Source organism: Vitis vinifera, chromosome 14 (genome assembly GCF_030704535.1).
Source record: "Vitis vinifera cultivar Pinot Noir 40024 chromosome 14, ASM3070453v1".
NCBI lineage: Eukaryota > Viridiplantae > Streptophyta > Magnoliopsida > Vitales > Vitaceae > Vitis > Vitis vinifera.
The window spans coordinates 22412465-22431478 of NC_081818.1; the positions used below are offsets into that span (position 1 = coordinate 22412465).

A 19014-nucleotide genomic window follows, 5' to 3' on the forward strand; every position below is an offset into this window, starting at 1 on the left:
TTGTTTTCATGGAGGTTGTGGAGTACAATGAATTCAGCTGAAGGGGGGCATGCATTTTAGGTTTTCTCTAGAGCTAATTTCCTCTTGCGTATATACCAGGATAGACAAAATGATGCATGTTGTCCACAAAGAGGGCTTTTTAGACAGGTTTAAGTCCTTTTTAGTCCATGGCTTTTGGGAATATTTGTCCCTATCTAAACAAAACAGATATTCAAAAGATTAATTTCTCAGAAATGTAAGGAGCAAAATAAGGACCAGAAATGACGGAAAACTAACCAGTGGTTTGGATCCGAGGTGTGACGATCCACTCCTAACCATGTAAATATTATCCGCTTTGGGTGCAAAAGGGTTCTCACAGTTTTAAAAGGTGTCTATAGGATTAAGAGGAGTTTATACTTATATGGCGTCAAAAACTTTTCCCCCTATCTGATATGAGATGTTACAAACAACCCCTCATACAAAAACAATGTCCTCGTTTTATCCTATAAAATTGCAGAATCAAATAGACAAACAACCTTACGGCAATATTGCTACTTAGCTTTAGTCTATCCAAACGTTTCTTCTCTTAATCGCATCAATCTGACAGTAAAATTTCATCTTTATAGGATGTACAGCTAGTAGGAAAATTTCATTAGACGAAGGTGAAGATCATAGGTAGCTGGAGGTTCCATTCTTGGTTAATTAAGTTTGTAACTCGGTCAAGACATTGTTATTTAGCTGATAAAAATTGTGGACAATACAGTAATGAAGTTTGTAACTCAGCCAAGAAAGTTATCCCGCTGATAAAAACTGTGGACAAAATGCAAGAATCCATTACAAATCAGCTAGATTAAAAAAAATGGATTAGTAAGGTATCTCAATTGGAGTTTCCATGTTTCTGGTACTGATCAACACCTCGGCTACCTCTGAATGCACAGCAACCAATCACGAAGTTGATGACTAGGAAGGCAATGAGGCAGCTAAAGAAAGCGCTTAGCTTCCTCCAGTTATTCTTTATCCTGGCGAGAAACCCTGCCTTGCATGAATCACAATCGTAGCACATTATGCGCGGATCATTACTCCATGTAACACAATCGTGATCTTTAGAACGTAGGCCTGATTTTGGGACTGTCCAAGTGGTACCATTCTTTAACTCATAACCACAATAAGCAGGTGGCTTGCAGCAACCTTTCTGTTCCAAAAATAAAAATTTAATTATTTCATGAAAAAAAATATTGTAGTCGATTAAGCTGTGTACAAGACCTTTAGAATGAAGCTAGTATATGCACAGAATCAGATTCATGAGATTGATATATACCCTTCAAACACATTAGAAAGTGGTAGGAAAGATGAGTTCTATGTTTTGCATAGCTTCATTCTGGAAATGAGGTGATTGTTTGGCCTTCCTAACATTTGAAAAGAGAACACTTCACGTAATATGTATTGAAGCTCCTTTTCAAGACTGTATGCAATTAATAATTTGCAGATGAAAGAGCACAGGATGAACTGATCAACTCTAATATATATTTCCTTATGTGCATAAGAGAGAGATACCACTGCCCCAGGCTGTTTTTCGCCCTCACAAAATAAAGTCTCAGAAAGACAGCTTCTAATGGCATTCCAGTCCTCTTTATCAACAACGTTAAGCTGCAACCAATCCGAGAACTGACGGAGATGAATAGTTTCGGCTGGTTCACCTTTATAGCTGCTTTTATGCACTCCCATGGACGCCAACATGGTGAAGCACAAAAGGAAAATTATGCATAAGAACAGCACCCATTCATATAACCAGAGCATAAATGTGACGCGACAGCATGAACCAATCATCCCCATGAGCGACACAACGAGAAGGAGGATACCTATGACCGTGATCGGTCCTTGGATGTAGCTGATGCACTTTGAATGCCCAGCACTATTTATAATCAACGCAAGAAAAAGGATAGGAAGAGAGGTTAAGAATGTCAAAGAGTTAGTGAAGCAAAGTAACCCACGACAGGCTCCAGACATTTTCTATGATTTTGCGATTGCAGGACTCTGAGAGAAAGAGAAAGAGAGACAGGGGGGAGAGAGAGAGAGAGAGAGAGAGAGAGAGAGAGAGAAACAGATGGTGGGTTAGGTGTTTGAGGTGAATGCAATGGTGAAAAGGAATGAAAGGGTCTGCTTCTAAATCAAGAGGTTTGGAAGACGGGAGGCTTTGAATTATCACAGCTGTGCACCCTGGCAGGTCTAAAGAGTGGGTTGTTCTGTTATTTTTTCTTCCAAAAATCATATATGTTAAGATGGCTGTATTTGGAACAGATAACTAAATGCCTTTCTAATTTGTGGTCATCGGTGAGGGGAGGATCAGACTTAGGAATTCTATTGGAGGAGTTTAAATGAATTAAGGGCTAATCTGATTTGAATAATTAATTTATTATTAATAATATTTCCCAATAAAAGGAAAGAAGAAACTCATAACGTAATTGAAAGAGAATGTTTTTAAAAACTTTTTCACCATTCATACCTTAAAATATGTAATCATAATAACTTTTATAAAAAATTTAAAGACTCTTTTTGGAACTTACCTCAAAAAGATAATAATTTAAAAAAAAATGTTTAAAAATTTAAGATATTAAAAAAAAATTACTACTATATTTTTAAAGATATAAAATAAATCTATACTTTTTTTTTTCTTTTTTAGAAAAGATATTATATTTTATATAGAAGTTATTATTATTTTTTAATTACAAAAACTAGAATAGCAACTTGGGCAAGTTGGTTAGGTTGATGACTAATTCAAGTATAATCTGAATTAAAAAACAATCAATCCAATCATAACACAACCAAATCTCAACCCAAGTAGCTCTCAAATTTATTTCAAAATTAATAAAAAAAATATTTTCTAAAATCATTAAAAATTATACGGGAAAACTAAAATCTCTAAAGAGAAAAGCAAAATTAAATTTGAAAATTAAGCAAAGCCTCATTTCATAAATTATTAATGGGCTTGAAAATGGGAAAAAATACCCAAAAGAAACTGAAATTGAATCAAATCAACCTTTAAAAACCATTTTGCAACAGCATATTCATGAGATTAAGCAGCTTATTAAGCAAAAAAAAAAACAAGAGAAAAGAAGAAGGAGAACAACTATAGATCATGAATAATTAACTAATAGTCCAATGTATGGCCTCCAATATGCACACCTAATAAGCAAATAATCCAAGATACAATAAAAAAAATGTAAAAGAACAGACAATGAGAAAGAGAAAATGAAATCAAACAAAGCTTACCTAGATTTCTCCTCACAAGTGCAAGCACTTAGCTTCTTGTATGTCAAACCTCTTCCCCAAGCAAGGTGATTCTTCAAGTATTCCAAAACCCTCTTTATAAAATCAATTGGGCAAAGTCTCCTCCTCCTAAAATATATATATCCCCCCTAAAATTGAGCTCCCAAAGATCCCTTTGGGTAAAGGAGAGTGGAGATTTGGACATTTGTCTTTATTTCCTCCCAAGCTCAAAGTCTCTAAAAACTTCTTAATCTAATTCAGGGTTAAAGGTCACCCAAACATTTCCAAAACACACTCATGAACCCCTCAAAGCTAACCTTAAAAATGGGGCTCGAAAAGAAGCTAAAACATGCCCAAAATAGGCAGAACCTAATCAACTAGTCAAGGGAACCGATCAACTTGTTTCAACTGATTGACCGGTTGCCTCAACCGGTTAAACCAATTGAGCTCAACTGGTTTGACCCCAAAAAATGTCTCAAGTCACATGAAAGGGTCCTAAACATGCTCCAATGCGCCAGAACTTTGGGGAAACCTAGGATGCCACTAAAGTCATGCGACAGATCTAAAACCTCCCTCCAAAAGGTCTCTAAAAAGTGATCTAAGAGTCAATGCCAAGATTGAGTAACAGGCATACCACCAAGGAGCACGATGAATGGCTAAGCAAAAGGGGATCCTATGCGCGTACTACACGAAAATGTAAGGCGAGGGGTAACAAGTATGATGAATAATATGTGCTATGGGGACAAAATGGACGGTCTATACTTTATCAAGAATATTGTCATTACAAAATGGAGATGGTGCATGACTTATGACAAGACGTGTTCTTAAATGTCTTGGTATTGATTCTAAAAACCTTGTAATAATATAACTATAATTAATTCATGTTTGGACCTCAAGAAAGTTCAAAGTCCAAGCTTATGTTCCTTCATCTCATTTCCTACTTCTTAGCTTTTTAGGGGCAACCCATTGATGAGAATGAAAAAAAGATTAAGGTGATAAAGACTTATGGGCAAATAGCTTAGCTTAATGGCTATAATAACATGCAAAATGACAAGGCTAAAAAGAAATTAAGAAGTGTCCAAGAAGTTGAGTACCAAGAAAAGTAAGAAGAAAAACCAAGAAAATAGTAAAGGCAATGTCAAAGTAGGAAGGAGAATAAGAAGAGCTCCCTGAAATGGAAGAGGTTTTGGGGTTTAAGATGACTCAATGGCCTAAGAACCAACAAAAAGGAGAGCTTCAACCACCTACATGTTGGAATATCTTGATTAATCCACTTTGAGCACTAGATCATGGGATGCATGCTACTAACATCCTAGGGGTACTAAACCTAAGCAAGGAAGTATTTTTTTTTTTACTCTTAAACATTAAATATAAGTGCTTAGAAAACAATACATGCAATTTAGATGTTCCTTGATCAATTCCAATTGATGAAGATGGTGATACAGTTCTTGAAACCTAGTGATCTTCCACCCAATCACTCTTTTTTTTTTTCGTCGTAAAAATGGAGGGGCACATTGTAGTCGATTAACCTAGTAATCTTTTGTGGCGAGAGGTGAAAAAGTATTGAAGCGTTTTATATGAGAAGCATGCCAAGAGATGTATGGGCACTATGTATATAAGGCACCATGATATGTGAGATATATGTTGTCTGCGAATGCATATATGATATATGTCGATGGAGAAAAGGGCATTGTAGCAGTTATATTGCACGATATTAGGATGTGCAAAGGGTTGGAAGTAGCACTCATGGATTATGCATGTGTTTGATTGATTATACATTGGGTTGTTTGATGTTGTATGCTTACTAGATTGTTATACTATATATTATCTACGTTGAGTATTACATGCATGATGATAAAACTCTTATTTCTATTTTGGATTGACCATCCTAAAACTTGCATCATATCATCATTCATTGAGTTATGCTCACTTTGTAGCTAGTTCCCTAAAATTTTCAAATGATGACATAGTATAACGAGATATCAAACAAGTTTCGGACGACGAACAATAAGGCATATAGTCGTTGTTGTCTTTTCTTTTTTTGCTTATTTTTGGATAGACTATTGGCATGTAGCCATTTCCTTAGGTATGTACAAGTTTTTGGTTCCTTAAGGTCAGTTTTTATGTACTTAAAACTTTGTGCCTTGGAAGGGTAATGATTATGTAGTTCTTTTAATATGATTCCTTGTATTACTCTAACATAGCTTATTTAATCACAAGTTAATTTCCCTTCATAGAATTGTATCTCCATCTCAGTCTTTGAACTAGAGAGAAGGCATTGCCTTGCGGGAATGGCACCTGCAAAGGGTGGGATCATCACACAACAGCCTAAGAACCAACAAAAAAGAGAGCTTCAACCACCTACAAGTTGGAGTATATGGATTAATCCATTTTGAGCACTAGATCATAGGGTGCATGCTACTAACATCCTAGGAATACTAGACCTAAGCAAAAAAGTATTTTTTTTTTTTTAAAACAAAAACATTAGATCTAAGTGCTTAGAAAACAATACATGCAATCTAAATGTTCCTTGATCAATTCCAATTGATGAAGATGGTGATGCAGATCTTGAAACCTAGCGATTTGGCATTCAATCACTCCTTCTTTGATCCATAGAACTTGTGTAGAGTGGCTACACACCTTAAGAGGAGAGAGAGAACAAGGGTAGGTATCTAGAAAACTAATGGTCTGAAAAGTTAGAGTTTAATTAACCTAAAACATATGGGGTTTATATAGATATGGGTTTAAGTGAGTTTAGCCCTACAAGGTCCTAATTAATTAATTAGACTTAATAGGCTCCAATTAATTAATTAGATCAATCTAGTTAATCATAAACTTACGTGCAACCTTAAGCTCTTACCAAAGCATCATTATGCACATAAATGATTAATTCTTTATAAATCCTCAAACCTTCATGTCAATAAAAAAATAAAAGCTCCAATGGGGACCATTAGAACCCATAAGAAAATACCAACTTCCTTATAATTAAATTCTAAAGTTGACTCAACATTCCACTAAAAAGAGTTAATTATACTCTAATATTCTATGTCATTACATCGAGATAAGAATTGATTAACTCCAATTTAATCAATCCCTTCAGTCCATGACGTACCATCTACTATATGAAAACTTCTCATGAACTGGTGTTCATAATCTAATGAGATAGATGATATTAACCTCTTAAGATTACCTCTACAATCCTTGAGTTTTAAATCCTCCAACTATGTTATCAATTAACATTCTCTAACTCCCTAAGAACATATGTCAAATTTCATTAAAAGAATTACTACAACACATAAATTTTATGATCACAAGTCTTTAAGATTACTCAATGGGACATACTATCTCAAACCCATGAGATATCATATCATGATATCTATCTTGAAAATACCTATTGTCACATGTTTTATGTTACATTGGGAAAGATTTTAGCTTAAATGAGCCCTAGGTAGAAAATGTTGCGAGGTATAGGCCACATGTACCCTTGGAGAACTCACCTAGGTGAGAGTTCTTATAAAGTTGTGATTATAGGATTGAGTTATTTCCTAGTAACTCTTGTGAGGATCAAGATATCATTGCATGACCATTAATAGTGTTAACTCATTTAGAACCAAGTCCTATATCATTATTATATGTGTGATAGTTGTAGTTTGGTTCAAGAACCTAGTCTAAAGATAAATCCTCAAATATTGGAAGTTGTTAACACTAAGTGATGGTTCAAGTTTGGAAGACACCTACACATGTTATTTAGTATAAAGTTGCCCAATTTATTTCATTTTTGTATTTATTTATAATTTATTTTTATTGTTACTTTTGAAGCTTTAAACTTTGTATGGGATTGTTGGGAATTTGATAAAAGAAAGTTTAAAATTTTATTTATGTTAAAAATAAAATAAAATAAAATAAAATATTTTATTGGTTTGGTAAGTCAACATTCACTTAATAGGTAATTGATAGCCTTGAACATTTTAGACCATTAGGTGGGATTTTTGAGTGTTAACATGTTTATCCATTATGTTCACAATATCTCTATCAATGTCCATCTAAAACAAAATCGTTCTTACCATACCTTTTGGGATGACCTGAAAAAAATTCTGCTTAGTTCTCTAAAATATGAGTTTTTTTATTCTAAAAATTAAGATGGATGTAGTGAAGATATTGTTGAGAGTTATAGAGCTCATATCTTGAAAACCATTGATTATTGATATCCATATATAAGGAGATGATAGTAGCTTTAGGACTTCGATGTGTTTACATATGCCTCTCCAAAATGTACTAATTTTTCTTGTCTTCGTTTATTTTATTTATTATGCTATAGGGGCCAAATGTATTTTTCTATTTAAGTAGAAAATGTTGATCGCAAATTATACCACTTCCACAAGTATTACAAATGTAGTCTTTCAGCATGGGAACTCGACGTTTTGATGACATATTCTCCTAGCTAGTGAGCACACTCTCGATAAAAACAGCCAAGCATAGTCACATCATAAATAAAGTAATATAATATCTTTAGAACATTATAAATGTCAATTTCTTCTTTTTCATAGTATTTTCAATGACATAAACAACAATTTCAATCGATGCATAATTTCAAATTTTTGCTTAAAAAAATCTAACGGATGGGTAGGTGGAGATGTTTCAAACCTCGTCAAAAATAGCGTCAAATCCACCCATTTAAAATGGAAAGATTGGTAACTTTTTACCTGCATTTTCTATATTTTTCATTGCATAATTTAGTTGTATTCAACGGATCAAGAATAAAATTAACTCGGAAAGCAAATCCAAATCTAACTGCTACCCCCTAATCATTTAATCAATAGGTCATGAATCTCTTAATTTAGCATAAAATACAGCTAATTAGTTTAATTTAAACGTCAATTTCATCCCTATGTCCCTTGCAGTCTCTCCAAACATAACAAAAAAACCAACTCAAACGATGGGTGCAACAACACATTCTTTCAATCTGCCTATGGAGATCACAACTCTTTGCTTTCCCCCTTCAGCTGTCATATATATTTAAGCAATATCATCTTCATTTCCTTTCACCATGGTTAATAAACCTCAACCTCCCTCTCCCTGTTTCTTTTCAAACAGTTCTTGCGTTTCTTCCTGGATATACTAACAGAGAGTAATTTTCTCTGTCCTGGTATTCAATCGTATAGAAAATGTCAGCCAGCCGTGGCTGCCTCATCTTCACCAACCTTCTGACCTTCTTAGCCTCAATAATTATCGTGGCTTCGGCATTGCTAATACGATTTTATGGACAGACAAAGTGCAGTGGCTACGTCCAAGGACCAATCTTGGTGATTGGTATCGTTTTATTTGTGGTGTCCCTGATAGGGATGATTGGTTCGTGTTGTCGCCTCACGTCCGTGCTCTGCGTATATCTGTGTGTGATGTTATTTGTGGTGATTGGCCTCTTGTCCTTCACCCTAGTGGCAATCGCAGTGCTGCCCATGAGTAACCAAAAGGACGCATCGAGTGAAGGGCTTTCTCCCCTCCAAGAGCACTCATATTTGTTGAGGAATAATCTGATTGATGAACATCAGTGGGTTGGTATCAAAAGCTGTCTTTCTGAGACCAAAATTTGTTCAGGATCAGAAATGGCCTGGACCAGGTCCAAAGCACTCTCACCCGTTAAGGTATTGCGAATGCCTTTCTGAGTTGGATCACCCTCCATTTTTATAGTTCATATAGAATGCAAATTGATGCATAGATTATTCAAGTAGAATACTAGGTTTACTAACATAATTCTAATGTACTATAATCATATGTTTTACAGGTGGGTTGCTGCCGTCCCCCTTCCTATTGCGGTTATGACTTAATGAACAGCACCTTTTGGCCGGTAGTGAGAACAAGCATGCATAATTCTGAATTCAATGATTGTCGGACATGGAAAAATGAACCCAATGTGATGTGCTATGATTGCGATTCATGCAAAGCGGGGTTTCTTGCGAGGATAAGGAATGACTGGATGAAGATAACCACCGTCATTAACTTTCTCATTGCTTACCTCATAATCAACTTCTTGATCGGTTGTTGTGCCTTCAGAAGTAGTGTAATTGCTGACCAGAGATACAGAGATTACAGTTGAACCTGGTTCTCTATTTGGTTTGTCCACAATTTTGTATTGCCTTTTCAATGGATTCTTCAATTTTGTCCACGAATTTTTTAAATGGAAACTTTAGGATGCTAACAGCTCTGTCATTGAGGAAGAAAATGCTATCTTTCAATAATATTTGTCCATACCAGCACACCTTCAGCATGAAAAATAAATGGGAATCAACAAATGAATGATTGTGTATAAATTTTGATGGATGTATTTTGTTATAAACAATAAAATCACTGCATAGAAGCTCAGATAAAATTAAGAGATTGGAGGAGGTGAGATGCATCATAATCGTAAATGAAATTAAAAGGCTAAATACTTAACAAATCATGCAGCAACAATCATGGAAAAAAGGGACACTACAAAGAAAATGTAAAAAGATGACGTTTTTTAAGCATCAAGATAGATATAAGATGACGCTTTCCAAAAGCGTCATCTCTTAGACTGACATCTTATGAATTTCCAATTGTTGATGCTTTTCAAAAGCACCATCTTCTTTGGCGGTTAACCATGACGCTCATAGAAAGCGTCATTATTCTAAACCTTGGCACTCTATAAGGGTCATTGTAAGTCTGCAATTTCATTCATCTCAATATTGACACTCAATAAAGCATCATTGTATAGGTAGGAGCAACATCGACACTCATGATAAGTGTCATCTTATAGCATTTTTCAACCTTGACGCTCAAAAAAAGCATCATGTTCTTAAATCTTCAACCTTGATGCTTATGATAAGTGTCATCTTATAGCAATTTTCAACCTTGACACTCAAGAAAAGCATCATGTTCTTAAATCCTCAACCTTGATGCTTATGAAAAGCGTCATTGTATATTTTTAAAGTGACGTTGACACTCATAATAAGTGTCATCTTCTGCCTTTATATCCTATGAGAACAAAGCATGATGCTTTAAAAAAGTGTCATCTTATCTCATTCGAAATTTTAATAACCCATAAAAGTCCTAATTATGCCCTATTTTATAATTTTTCACAAACAATGAATGAGTAATAAAAAGTTAATTTAAGAAAGTCCTAGGAGAAAAAGTACTAATTGTGGTGTTTCTCTTTCACTATTAAAGTTTACTAATAAACAGACATAATTAAATATGAATTTGCTTAGCATTAAATTTAGTTGAAATTGTTCAAAAAACTAAAAAATTTACAACTTCTTTTTCAACTTTGAGTTGTTCATAGTCTTTTGCTGCATCTAGTTCTACATCATCTTTCTTCAAAATGTATAAAGATGGTTACAAGTCACATTCTAGATGCTCAACCTGCAAAAATAATTGAGAGGTTATATATAACTAATATTGACAAATAGTAAAATAAAAAAACAACTCTATAAATGAAATGTGTATATACCAATTTTTTAAATTTCCAAGATATATTTCTTCCACTGCAATAAATTTTAACATGTTGGAAGAACTAAACAAACCCCAATAATTTTGTTACACCAAATTTCTAAATATTCCTTGAACTCTTGTTATGTGTTTAAGAAAGCAATCAATAAACCACTTTCTAGTGTTTTCCCAAATGCTCTCTTTCTCTCGCATACACGGGCACAAAAGCAAATGCTTAGAAATAGGCAGTATTTTTGTTTGAAAGAAAATTCCCAAGAAAGAGAATTGCTACATTGAGCTGCACATTTTCAACTTGGATCAGCCTTCAATAACCAAAAGGGCCTCATACATTGGTTTTTTTTAAAAAGAGCACCATAAGAAGGAAAGGAAAAGTGAGACCAGTCATCACCAAACGCACAAGCAAAAATCTCTAGCAGCCATTATGAGTCATTTTTCCTTGAAATTGCTTCCAAATGCAACCAGCAATACTATACATAAATTCAAAATATACTTCCTAAAAGCATAAACTAAATAGGTGTCACATAGATGGACATTTGACCCTTTATCCTCTATATGATCCACCAACCCACTCCATCCTTTCATAGAAACGTGTTTGATTGCTATTTAAAAAATTTTTTAGTACCTAAATATCTCTGTTGCAACTGGCATGGATTCATCATACTCCTTGGCCCCACTGGCTATTGTCAAGTCAAGATGTGTTTCATTACCAAAGCATGCCTTCTTACAAGAACTATAGTGGAAACTAGACCCTCACATAGATTCTCTGTCCATAACCATCCAATATAAACATTAAACTAAGTAAATGAGAATGACTAGCTTGTAACTTGACAAAGAATAAATCAAAAGGTAATTTAAAAGGACATGACAGAATATCAATTAGCATATAAAAGGTGGAGGGTGCAGAAGAATTATCAGAAAAATAAAGACACGTCTTCATTTTAAGGCAATATGATATGGCTTACATTGATAAACCTAGATTACCATTCCATGTGAATGGTTGATAACAAATAGGACAAGCTAAAATGCTCTTGCTGATGCTAACCTCCTTTTCAACTAAAATAGAATCCTGAACATAAGAAATAAGATACAATATATTGTGTCATGACAGGAAAAATTAATTATTTCGTAATTCCTCATGTGAACTGACTGTAATTGAAAAAATAAAAAGACATCATCTCATTAGCACCATATGATAATTTTCCTCACATTTTCCCTCAAAATTTCCAAAAACCAAACATAGGGAAAAAGAAAAATAAATTAAAGCATAAAAGATGAATTTGGTTGTATAGAATTTGCAGCCTTGGAATTGATAATTTTCCCCTTTTGTGGTGGATGCCCCAGTGTCAAGTCCACCGTTTGGTTGTTTTCTATACCAATTGGATTTCCAGTTGAATTTAAAAGCCATAAACCCAAATTCCCCAAGAACAAGTAAGCAACTCCAAGATAAAAGCCGGTTCTCCAGTTCCGTAAAAATTGAACTTTGAACCAAATCCAATTCTACCCAACCAAATGCAGCCTAATTCTTCAAGAACCATAAAAGAATAATGAATGAATCAAGAATGGACAAATACATTGAAAAAAAAAAAATCGGGAGTAGTACAAATTCTCAAAAAAACTAATCATAAAGAATCACATATGAATTAAAACAATTCCTATGAATCTGTTTTATGCTCGATTGACCAAAAAAATATAATAGTAGAACTTGTTTTTTCTCTCACGTACGTTCATTGCACATGCGCACACAGTTACCAATTGACACAGCCACCAATTGCAATGGAAAATGGGGGTTGGTGGTTTTGGAGAGTGGAGGAATTTATTTTTAAAGGGACTTTCAACATGCACAGAAGGAGATGGGAATAAAAAAAAATGGAAAGATAAGGGGTGAGAAGACACAACCGAGAAGGAGGATGTCTTGAGGGTGGAGAAAACACACAACTGGAACTCTCCACTACCAGCCACAAGAAAAGTAAAAAAATGTGACCAAAACAGGGCACAAATGGGTAAATCAAAATGAACAAAACCCACATTTCATGCCTAATCAACAAATCAAGAACAGAGTAGAACAGAGCATGTACCACGAACCGTGTTTCTTCTCCACTACAGCCCATAAAATTAGGGCACGATTTGAAACTCGACCAACATCAGAACACTTGCAATAAATGATGAATATGGAGTTGAAAGAGTGGAGAATCACCTGATTTGTCGCTCGTTGGTGGAATTTGTAAGAGAAGAATGGAGTTTCAGTGCTTATTCTCTGTTATGAGAGTCACAAAATGGAGATTCAAAAATGATCTCCAGTTTTTAATACTTAAGATCTCACACTAAGGCTTGGAAACACACCGTCTAGCTAGATCTCCAATGTCAAGAGCCTCATCTGGAGTCATTGATCGATGTTGATTGCGGTTAACTGGGCTCCTAGGGTTTGTCGGGGTTTTGCGAAAATTGAGGGAATGTTTGGCACTATGAGGTCGTGGGTAAGAATGGGAAATTTTTGAGCCATATATAAAGGTGTTATTTTAATGTCACTTTTATAGAGTGCCAAGGTAAAAATTGATAAATGAAGACGCTTATATAAAACGTCGTGCTATAGGAAGCGCCATCATCCTTCAGCATAAAGCGCCATGGTCTAAAATTTTCCTTTTAAACGCCAACTTCGACCACTTATTTACTCAACTGCCACTCTAAGAGCCAAGTTATGACGCTTATTTGAAAGCGCCAAGGAATCAAGCACCATAAATTGTGTTTTTTGTAGTAGTAGGAAAACCATGCAGACTTTTTGCAAGATATATATCAAATTTGTGCAGACTAAACCTAGCTCCATCTAACCTCAGCAATGCCCCTTTAAGTTATGTTTAGTTCCCCTGAATGTATTAAAGAAAGAAAAAAATCTTTAAAAAAAAAATATTTTATCATGTTTAGTTATATCACAGTAAATATAAAAGAAAATCAAATATAATTAAAATTAATTAAAAAAAATTATCTATTTTTAAATTATTAATCTTTATATTGAAAATTTAAAATAAGTAAAATAAATTTGAAATAGGATATAAAAATTATTTATTGACTTTAAATCTACTTTTTTTCCTCTCTATTTTCATTTTCCTTTAAATTTTTTCTCATGTTTTTCAAGAACCAAATATAGCCTTAGGAGAATTTTGTGTCCGAGTAATTGATAATGAAATGAAATGTCAATATCTAATTGTATTGGTGTTGCATCACATTGTTAGGCTTGTCAAGGTAGTAATTGCATTGATGAGCAAGAAGAACTAGAGTGTTTGGTCCAATTGAATACTTTCACTTATTGACTTAAGTTGACTTTAAGTTAAATTATTCTTAAATGATTTACTTAAGGCAGCTTAGTCAATTAGAGTTAGTTTACAAAACTATTAGGATTGGTTAGCTTTGAAATTAATTAGGAGTTCATTACATATGAAAGAGTTATTTAAGACAAGGGTGTAATATGTATTTTTTTCAAGTCTTTATAAAAAAAAAGCTCACTTCAAGTCCTTTTATGCCTTTGTTTTATGGGGACAAGGTGCATCTATTTTTCTCACCTTGGACTGTGATGAAGTTAAGTTTTTTCTAGTATTTGAAAATGCAGAAAGGCCAAAAAAATGGAGAATAGAGAGAGATGAGGAAATAAATTTAGTCAGGGAAGTAAGAAGGGAACTACGAGAAACTACTCAATTACTAAGAGGTCAAGGTTCAAGGAGATCAAGGAGTAACTAGGCCTATGAAAAATCCAATCATTCTTAGAGGAGAGCTCGCCTAACTAGGGCAGTTATGAGTCAAATGGAAGCTACGAGGAGATTCATGGTGATGCAACCCCCAACATTTATTGGGCAACCAAATGTTATGGTGGTAGAAAATTGGTTGAGCCATGTTAAAAGAATATTGGAGGGTTTGGACATTCTAGAAAACAGAAAGGTCAACTTGACAATGTGTATGTTAATAGATAAAGTAGACTTTTGGTGAGAGACAATGAAAAGAATATATGACACATATGCGATGAATTGGGAGTAATTTAAAAGGATTTTTTTAAAAAAAAATTTTTGGGGAAATGGCTAAGCATGCCAAGAGGATGAAGTTTGAGTATATTATCTAAGAAACCATAACAATGTTAAAGTATGAGTCTTATTTTTCTGAATTGTCCAAATTTGCTTTAGGTATGATCAATAAGAAAGGAAAAAATGCAAGAAAGTTCCAACAAGGATTGAGGCCTACTATTAGAAATATGGTGGTTCCATTAGCCATAAGGGACTTACCTGAGTTAGTCAAAAAAACCTTGCTGGTTGAAGAAGATATAGATGATACCAACCAAATTCAAAAACAAAAGGGAGATGGGAAGGGGAAGCAAAAAAAAAAAAACTCCTAGATGAGGCCTCAAAATCAATAGTAGAAGCAACAAGGCCAACAATATGATAAGCATTTGTCATTTTGTGTTAGCAAAGAACAAATGTTCAAAGGGCAAAAGCCACTAAAGCATGTTTTGGTTGTAGGGTAGGAGACCATTTGTAGAGGGTTTACCTATGAAAAGGTGCATTCAAATCTAGTTTCATCCTCAAGAAGGCCCTCAACAAAGGCTAGTCTTACCCTTTCAGCCTCCCCAAGTTCAATTGTCTTGCTACTAGGTACCTTAATTACCCCCGATAATGTAGGGAACTAGGACAACTACTACAACTAGCCAAGTTAGATCATCTCAGGAATCAAGTGCTAAAGATAGAGGGAGATAAGCATCATCTAGAGTTTTTGCACTAATCCTAGTAGAACTAAAGGACAATGCCATTTTGGGAGAAGGTATGATTTCGGTCTTTAGTCATTTGGTGCATATTTTGTTTGATACGGGTGCAACACATTCTTTTTTCTCTATATCTTGTGCATATACATTGGGGTGAAAATAGACATGGTAGAAAACCTACAATAAATTATCTCCCCTGTGGGCATGAATTCTAGAGTTGATAGAATATGTAAAAGATGTGTTATCACCTTAACAAATAAAGTGTTCCAAATTGATTAGAGGGTTCTAGACATGATTGGATATGATGTTATCTTAGGTATGGATTGGTTACTAGTATATAGAAAACTTATTGATTGTCATCATCGTATGATAATATTTTATTTGCCATATGGATTTGAGATTTGTTTTGTTGGGGGAAAGTGTGTTAATTAGCCATTTACACTATCTAATCCATGTTATCAACATTGATTAAGGAAAATATCAATAAGTTCTCTACTATGTCTCTATAGTAAGATAAAAAAACCCCAAAAGGATATTATAGAAATTTCAATGTTAAAAAAGTTTCACTATGTATTTTTAGATGAACTGATGAGTTTATCACCACATAGAGTTTGATTTTTCTCTTGAGATATACCCAAGAATAGATCCCATTTCAATGGCACCCTATAGGATGGCCCCTCTTGAGTTGAAAGAATTGAAAATTCAATTAGAAAAATTATTTAATAAGGGTTTTATTCGGCTAATTACATCACCATAAGGAGCCCTAGCGTTATTTGTGAAAAAGAAAGATGGCACCTTAAGGTTATTTATTGATTATAAGAAGTTGAATAGAGATACTATGAAAAATAAATAATATCTTCCAAGAATACATAATTTATTTTATTAGTTGAAGGAAGCCCAGTATTTTGGTAAGATTGATTTTAGAACTAGGTACCATTAACTAAGGTTTAAAGAGAAAGATATCCCTAAAATAGTATTTAGAAATGGATATGGGCCTTATGGATTCTTAGTCATGCCTTTTGAACTAAAAAATGTTTCTACTGCCTTCATGGATTTAATGAATAAAATATTTTATGCTTCTTGGATCAATTTGAGTTTTTTTTTTTTTTTTCTTTTGGACGATGGCATAAGAACCAGAATGAAAACTTATGTCACTACCATCTAAAAGAAAAACTATTGGAAACAAGTAAGTCTATAATATCAAACATGATAGCAATGACCAAGTGGAGCGGTATCATGCAAGATTGTGGTTAAAGGATCTACTCAAAAAGAAGGTGTTAATTTCAATGAGATCTTTTCTCCAATTGTTCGACTTACATCCATTCAAGTAGTCCTAGCTATGTGTGCTAAATTTGATTTACACCTTGACCAATTAAATGCAAAAATTATGTTTATTTATAAAGAGCATAGCAAACTCAATTTAGACCATTGTATATATTATGAAAGGTTTAAGGTTGATGATTTATTATCTTGTTGTTATACGTAGATAAGATGTTGGTTGTAAGTCCCAACAAAGATTGAGTTCAAAACTTAAAGGCACAATTGGCTAAGATATTTGAAATGAAGGATCTAGGACTATCGAACAAGATTCTAAGGATTCAAATTCACCAAGATAGACAAAACAAAAAGATTTGACTTTCATAGAAAAACCATTTGAAGAAAATTTTACGTTGCTTCAGCATGCATGATTGTAAGACAGTGTCTACCCTACTTCCTATGAATTACAAATTATCTTCAAGTATGAGTCCTAGTAATGAAGCAGAGAATATGAAACTATCTCGATACATTAGCAATGGGAAGCTTAATGTTTGCTATAATTTGTGCAAGACCAAACATTGCATAAGCAGTGGGAGCAATAAGTCGGTTCATGGAAAACCTAGGAAGAAAGCATTGGAATATAGTTAAGAAAATACTTAGATACATCAAAAGAACCTCAAATGTTGCATTATGTTTTGGATAATCAGTATTCATCATTAAAGGTTGTATTGATTCAGATTTTGTAGGTGATCTTAACAAAAAGAAATCTACTATGGGTTATATGTTCACACTTATAGGAGAAGTTGTACAAAACTCCAAATTGCTGTTTTTGAAAATTGTTCTGAAAAACAGTTTTTTAGAATAGTTTTTGGTGTTTTAAAAAATATTTGTGTGTGTGTGTGTGTGTGTGTGTGTGTTTGTGTGTTTGGGAACTGAATTCTAGAAAACAGTTTTTGCTCTGAAAAACCAAAAAAAAAAAAAAAAAAAAACATGTTTTGTTGAATTAATAAAAAAGTTTTTTAGAGCAAGTAAAATAAAAAATATGTTTGGATGTTTTTTTTCATTTAATAAAGTGTTTTCTTCAATTAATTTGATATTATAAATATATAAATAATTTTTATATGTATAATTCATTTAAATTAAAAAAAAATATTCCATTTAAACTAAATGGACTTTGTGGGCCTTGTTCTAGCCCAAATACTAAAGCCCATAATTCTCTTCTTCTCCATCTAGAAACCTAAAGCCATTTTCTCCTCCATCTCAGTTTCAAAACGCCAAGTTTCAGTTTCTTTTCTCTTTACTTTCCCTCTCTGGATTTTCTCAGTAAACAAACATGGGAGACAGTCAATACTCATTCTTCCTCACCACTTTCAGGTAAGTGATTGATTCACTAGATTCACATGCAAAGACTCACATCTCTATGTGTGTCATGAGACAGTCCTTTGGGAAAGCTGGTTATCGAGCACACATTGACCGCCATTGGATTAAGTCAAACATCTCTAGGGATCAAAGGTATATTCACCATTTTTATTTGTTTCTTAGAAACTCTTTTTTTTTTTTAATTTGGAATTCTTTTTATTGTAATGGTCTTATTCATTTTGTTTTAATTCTCTAGAATGTTTGGAGTCATTTTTGGTTTATGGTTTGAGCAATTTGAATTAGACCTCTGTCTGGTTGCCTCAACGTTAGTGTTGGAGGAGAAACCACTGTGCTGAAGGAGAAACCACTAGAGAAAAGTGAGAACAAGGAGAAGAAAAACACAGAGAACAACTTGTTCTCTAATGTCTTTTTTTTTGTTCTTTAAACAATCCAAAAAACAAGGAAAACAACATTTTTTTTGTTTTCTAAAAAGAGTCATTTTAAGAACACGAGGAACAATTAAAACAAAAACTACTTCCTCTATCAAACAGATTTTTAGTGTTTTTTGTTTTCAATAACAGAAAACGATTTTTGAAAACAGCAACCAAACAGACCTTATATCTCCATCTTTAACAAAATAGAATTCATGGCAGCTATGTACACAAGCTTGCAAAGGAAGCTATCTAGATCAAAAAGTCATTGGAGGAGCTTGAGCGCAAACAAGAGAAGATTTCTCTATTCTGTGATAGTCAAGTACCTTGCACATTGCAAGGAATCTAGCCTTTCATATTAAGACTAAGCATATAAGAGTTCAATATCACCTTGTTCAAGAAACGGTGGAAGAAGGAACTGTGAAAATGCAAAGTATCCATACGAATAACAATCTAGTAGATACCTTGATAAAACCAATTAATATTGACAAATTTGGCTAGTGTAGATCCTCCTAT

At 33.8% G+C, this 19014-nt stretch overlaps 1 protein-coding gene and 1 long non-coding RNA gene across 4 annotated transcripts; both read right to left on the bottom strand.

Moving 5' to 3' along the window:
- Window positions 1-856: 856 nt before the first annotated feature.
- On the bottom strand, window positions 857-1704 carry LOC100241210 (protein TORNADO 2). The gene is made up of 2 exons (XM_002279168.4): window positions 1534-1704; window positions 857-1171 (listed from the first exon to the last, which is right to left on the bottom strand). The coding sequence occupies exons 1-2, from the start codon at window positions 1702-1704 to the stop codon at window positions 857-859; spliced, it is 486 nt and encodes a 161-aa protein (XP_002279204.2).
- A 7185-nt stretch (window positions 1705-8889) lies between these two features.
- Window positions 8890-13283, bottom strand: LOC104881613 (uncharacterized). 3 transcript variants are annotated; one of them, XR_009467682.1, is made up of 5 exons: window positions 12908-13283; window positions 11676-11779; window positions 11336-11476; window positions 10516-10626; window positions 8890-9503 (listed from the first exon to the last, which is right to left on the bottom strand). It is a non-coding gene; the product is annotated as an uncharacterized LOC104881613 (long non-coding RNA). The 3 variants fall into 3 exon arrangements; XR_009467683.1 differs by having other exon boundaries at window positions 10519-10626; window positions 12908-13282; XR_787574.3 differs by lacking the exon at window positions 8890-9503 and having other exon boundaries at window positions 10388-10626; window positions 12908-13274.
- Window positions 13284-19014: the final 5731 nt, after the last annotated feature.

Coding starts and splice junctions, on each gene's coding strand:
- LOC100241210 (XM_002279168.4), bottom strand. CDS start 1,704: ATGGGAGTGCATAAAAGCAGCTATAAAGGTGAACCAGCCGAAACTATT. Junction 1,172..1,533: donor AAAAACAGCCTGGGGCAGTG/GTATCTCTCTCT, acceptor TTTTTGGAACAG/AAAGGTTGCTGCAAGCCACC.